Source organism: Gobio gobio (assembly GCF_949357685.1).
Source record: "Gobio gobio genome assembly, chromosome: 17".
Classification (NCBI taxonomy): Eukaryota; Metazoa; Chordata; class Actinopteri; order Cypriniformes; family Gobionidae; genus Gobio; species Gobio gobio.
Genome location: NC_137110.1, coordinates 49,602,180 through 49,608,179, shown reverse-complemented (window position 1 = coordinate 49,608,179; position 6,000 = coordinate 49,602,180). Strand labels below are relative to the sequence as shown.

Genomic DNA, 6,000 nt, shown 5'->3' with positions numbered 1-6,000 from the left:
GATTTGTTGTGGTCAATGAATGCATCCACAATGTAATGTTTTAAAGGATTAGTTCACTTCAAAATGAACATTTCCTGATAATTTACTCACCCCCATCTCATCCAAGATGTTTGTGTCTTTCTTTCTTCAGTCGAAAAGAAATGCAGTTTTTGAGGAAAACATTTCAGGATTTTTCTGCATATAATAGACTTCAATGGGAACCAACGGTTGAAGGTCCAAATCAATGCAGTTTCTGATCCCAGACGAGGAATAGGGTCTTATCTAGACAAACCATCACTCATTTTCAGCACATTTTCAAACATTTATATACTTTTTAACCTAAATTGCTCATCTTACGCTGCTCTGCGGAGCCCAACGAATTGCGCAATCACGTCTGAAAGGTCACGCTAGACCAGTGGTCTTCACTATTTTTTTCAGGAGAGCCACACTGATAGGACAAAATCAGAAGGAGCCACTTTTAAAAAGTATCAAAAGTTACATCCAGTCATAAATAGCATGTCTGCTTATCAGTCTGTCATCCCTGAACATACAATATGATGCAATAAATACAAAAGGTAGATAGATAGTGGGTAGGCATAATATATATTTTTAATGTAAACTTTCTTTTAGTGCTGTTTTAAACTAGAAAAAAAACAGCTGTAATGAGTCGCGCAATGAGTAACACTGCCCTAGACGAAGATCTCCAACTTCAAAATCGTCCAACATCGTTGTTAAACCTTTTATTTGCTAAAGAATGTTTGTATTAGTCTCCGCACGTGTGCTTTGGAAACACAGGGGCGGTACTTCCGCCTACGTCTAGCGTGACCTTTCCGACATGATAACATAATCCGTGGCCGTCGCAGAGCAGCGCAAGATGAGCAATTTAGGTTCAAAAGTATATATAAATATATATATTTTAAGACAATGAGCGATGGTTTGTCTGGATAAGACCCTATTCCTCGTCTGGAATCGGTCAGAGCCTCTGAAGCCCTTCCTTTGAAACTGCATTGATTTGGACCTTCAACATTTTGGTTGCCATTGAAATCCATTATATGGAGAAAAATCCTGAAATGTTTTCCTCAAAAAACGTAATTTCTTTTCCACTGAAGAAAGAAAGACATCTTGGATGGCATGGGGGTGTGTAAATTATCAGGACATTTTCATTTTTAAGTGATCTAATCCTTTAAGTAGCATCCCTAAACAGCCATTTATTACAGAAACACCCTATTCTAGCCATGGTACTAATTGTCTCTTAGGAAATATAACTTTTTTAAATCTTAGATAGGAAGTTTAAATGCCTAAATGGCAAATTCAGCCATTCTCTCTTTCTTCCTCAGAGGTGGCAGATGAAAACGGGGCACCACTGGAGGATGAGGAACTGATAGATATAGAAGAAGAGGCGGATCTGATCCAGAGAGAGAGGATATTGGTGGATGGAGATCATCGGGATAAAGACCACCAGAAACTGAAACAGGAGGAGAAAAACATCGCTGCCATGGCTGATTTGATGTTGGCCCTGAACCTGAATGATATTGAACCTCAACCAGACCAGGGTCACAATCAGACTAATCCAGAAGAATGGCAGGTATGAATACTCATGCGTCATTTAATCATTTATATCATATTATATTAAATGTATTTTAGTATTTAATAATTTAAAGAAGTGTCAAAAGCAAAAGCAGTTTTATTGTGTTTTATTGTGTGTGTGTTTTAATGACCTCATTGCTTCTGTTCTGTTCATGTGTGTTCAGGTGCAAGGCCACCAGAAGAAAAAAAGGAAGCAAATGGCTCGAAAAGAGCTGAGGAAGACTTCAGTCTTGAGTGAGGATCAAGAAAAGCATATCAGCGATGTGTGGAGCCTGAGTCTGAAAGACAGATGGAGACTGTATCGGTAATACAGACACACTCCCTCCACTAGATGGCAGCATCTACCTACAAAAATGTTTAAGCTGCACCAGTGAACTAACATCTTAAAGGGATAGTTCAACTAAAAATGAAAATTAATTAATTAATTCCTCACCCTCGTGTCATTCCAAATCTGTAAGACTTGTGTCATCTTCAGAACACAAATGAAGATTTTTTTTGATGAAATCTGAGAGATTTCTGTCCCTCTGTTGACAACTACAACGTTGACGCTTCAAAAAGTTCATAAAGAGATTGTAAAACTAATCCATATGAATTGAGTGGTTTACTCCAAATTTTCTGAAGAGACTTGATCGTTTTATATGAAGAACAGATTGAATTTAATCTTTAGTTCACATTTAAACAGCAACCATAAACATAACAATAACTGAACCCGCTTGACACTCGAGAACAAACCTCATTGGTTCTTGAGAAGCTCAAACGTGATGCGTAACACGAGAATGAACCTCATTGGTTCTTGAGAAGCTCAAACGTGGTACATAACACGAGAATGAACCTCATTGGTTCTTGAGAAGCTCAAACGTGCTGCGTAACACGAGAATGAACCTCACTGGTTCTTGAGGAACTCAAACGTGCTGCGTAACACGAGAATGAACCGCATTGGTTCTTGAGGAACTCAAACCTGCTGCGTAACACGAGAATGAACCTCATTGGTTCTTGAGAAGCTCAAACGTGCTGCGTAACACGAGAATGAACCTCACTGGTTCTTGAGGAACTCAAACGTGCTGCGTAACACGAGAATGAACCTCATTGGTTCTTGAGAAGCTCAAACGTGCTGCGTAACACGAGAATGAACCTCATTGGTTCTTGAGAAGCTCAAATGTGATGCGTAACACGAGAATGAACCTCATTGGTTCTTGAGGAGCTCAAAAGTGCTGCGTAACACGAGAATGAACATCATTGGTTCTTGAGAAGCTCAAACGTGCTGCGTAACACGAGAATGAACCTCATTGGTTCTTGAGAAGCTCAAACGTGATGCGTAACACGAGAATGAACCTCATTGGTTCTTGAGAAGCTCAAACGTGATGCGTAACACGAGAATGAACCTCATTGGTTCTTGAGAAGCTCAAACGTGATGCTTAACACGAGAATGAACCTCATTGGTTCTTGTGAAGCTCAAACGTGATGCGTAACACGAGAATGAACCTCATTGGTTCTTGTGAAGCTCAAACGTGATGCGTAACACGAGAATGAACCTCATTGGTTCTTGAGAAGCTCAAACGTGCTGCGTAACACGAGAATGAACCTCATTGGTTCTTGAGAAGCTCAAACGTGCTGCGTAACACGAGAATGAACCTCATTGGTTCTTGAGAAGCTCAAACGTGATGCGTAACACGAGAATGAACCTCATTGGTTCTTGTGAAGCTCAAACGTGATGCATAACACGAGAATGAACCTCATTGGTTCTTGTGAAGCTCAAACGTGATGCTTAACACAAGAATTAACCTCATTGGTTCTTGCTGAAGCTCAAACGTGATGCGTAACACGAGAATGAACCTCATTGGTTCTTGAGAAGCTCAAACGTGATACATAACACGAGAATGAACCTCATTGGTTCTTGAGAAGCTCAAACGTGATACATAACACGAGAATGAACCTCACTGGTTCTTGAGGAACTCAAACGTGCTGCGTAACACGAGAATGAACCTCATTGGTTCTTGAGGAACTCAAACGTGCTGCGTAACACGAGAATGAACCTCATTGGTTCTTGAGAAGCTCAAACGTGCTGCGTAACACGAGAATGAACCTCATTGGTTCTTGAGAAGCTCAAACGTGCTGCGTAACACGAGAATGAACCTCATTGGTTCTTGAGAAGCTCAAATGTGATGCGTAACACGAGAATGAACCTCATTGGTTCTTGAGGAGCTCAAAAGTGCTGCGTAACACGAGAATGAACATCATTGGTTCTTGAGAAGCTCAAACGTGCTGCGTAACACGAGAATGAACCTCATTGGTTCTTGAGAAGCTCAAACGTGCTGCGTAACACGAGAATGAACCTCATTGGTTCTTGAGAAGCTCAAACGTGATGCGTAACACGAGAATGAACCTCATTGGTTCTTGAGAAGCTCAAACGTGATGCGTAACACGAGAATGAACCTCATTGGTTCTTGAGAAGCTCAAACGTGATGCTTAACACGAGAATGAACCTCATTGGTTCTTGTGAAGCTCAAACGTGATGCGTAACACGAGAATGAACCTCATTGGTTCTTGTGAAGCTCAAACGTGATGCGTAACACGAGAATGAACCTTATTGGTTCTTGAGAAGCTCAAACGTGCTGCGTAACACGAGAATGAACCTCATTGGTTCTTGAGAAGCTCAAACGTGCTGCGTAACACGAGAATGAACCTCATTGGCTCTTGAGAAGCTCAAACGTGATGCGTAACACGAGAATGAACCTCATTGGTTCTTGAGAAGCTCAAACGTGATGCGTAACACGAGAATGAACCTCATTGGTTCTTGTGAAGCTCAAACGTGATGCATAACACGAGAATGAACCTCATTGGTTCTTGTGAAGCTCAAACGTGATGCTTAACACAAGAATTAACCTCATTGGTTCTTGCTGAAGCTCAAACGTGATACGTAACACGAGAATGAACCTCATTGGTTCTTGTGAAGCTCAAACGTGATGCGTAACACGAGAATGAACCTCATTGGTTCTTGAGAAGCTCAAACGTGATGCGTAACACGAGAATTAACCTCATTGGTTCTTGAGAAGCTCAAACGTGATGCGTAACACGAGAATGAACCTCATTGGTTCTTGAGAAGCTCAAACGTGATGCTTAACACGAGAATGAACCTCATTGGTTCTTGTGAAGCTCAAACGTGATGCGTAACACGAGAATGAACCTCATTGGTTCTTGTGAAGCTCAAACGTGATGCGTAACACGAGAAGGAACCTCATTGGTTCTTGAGAAGCTCAAACGTGCTGCGTAACACGAGAATGAACCTCATTGGTTCTTGAGAAGCTCAAACGTGCTGCGTAACACGAGAATGAACCTCATTGGTTCTTGAGAAGCTCAAACGTGATGCGTAACACGAGAATGAACCTCATTGGTTCTTGTGAAGCTCAAACGTGATGCATAACACGAGAATGAACCTCATTGGTTCTTGTGAAGCTCAAACGTGATGCTTAACACAAGAATTAACCTCATTGGTTCTTGCTGAAGCTCAAACGTGATACGTAACACGAGAATGAACCTCATTGGTTCTTGTGAAGCTCAAACGTGATGCGTAACACGAGAATGAACCTCATTGGTTCTTGAGAAGCTCAAACGTGATGCGTAACACGAGAATTAACCTCATTGGTTCTTGCTGAAGCTCAAACGTGATGCGTAACACGAGAATGAACCTCATTGGTTCTTGCTGAAGCTCAAACGTGATGCGTAACACGAGAATGAACCTCATTGGTTCTTGCTGAAGATCAAACGTGATGCGTAACACGAGAATGAACCTCATTGGTTCTTGAGAAGCTCAAACGTGATGCGTAACACAAGAATGAACCTCATTGGTTCTTGCTGAAGCTCAAACGTGATGCGTAACACGAGAATGAACCTCATTGGTTCTTGAGAAGCTCAAACGTGATGCGTAACACGAGAATGAACCTCATTGGTTCTTGAGAAGCTCAAACGTGATGCGTAACACGAGAATGAACCTCATTGGTTCTTGCTGAAGCTCAAACGTGATGCGTAACACGAGAATGAACCTCATTGGTTCTTGAGAAGCTCAAACGTGCTGCGTAACACGAGAATGAACCTCATTGGTTCTTGAGAAGCTCAAACGTGATGCTTAACACTAGAATGAACCTCATTGGTTCTTGAGAAGCTCAAACGTGATGCGTAACACGAGAATGAACCTCATTGGTTCTTGAGAAGCTCAAACGTGCTGCGTAACACGAGAATGAACCTCATTGGTTCTTGAGAAGCTCAAACGTGCTGCGTAACACGAGAATGAACCTCATTGGTTCTTGAGAAGCTCAAATGTGATGCGTAACACGAGAATGAACCTCATTGGTTCTTGAGAAGCTCAAACGTGATGCGTAATGCGAGATTGAACCTCATTGGTTCCTGAGAAGCTCAAACGTGATGCGTAACACGAGA

The 6,000-nt window shown here is 41.6% G+C and overlaps 1 protein-coding gene across 1 annotated transcript in view; it reads left to right on the top strand.

The window, feature by feature from the left end:
- znfx1 (zinc finger, NFX1-type containing 1) overlaps positions 1-6,000 on the top strand; it is a 40,488-nt gene that overhangs the window by 17,966 nt on the left and 16,522 nt on the right. The window contains exons 10-11 of the mRNA XM_079840146.1: positions 1,317-1,564; positions 1,731-1,870. Coding sequence (XP_079696272.1) covers positions 1,317-1,564; positions 1,731-1,870 — 388 coding nt within the window. The remainder of the gene's footprint in view (positions 1-1,316; positions 1,565-1,730; positions 1,871-6,000) is intronic.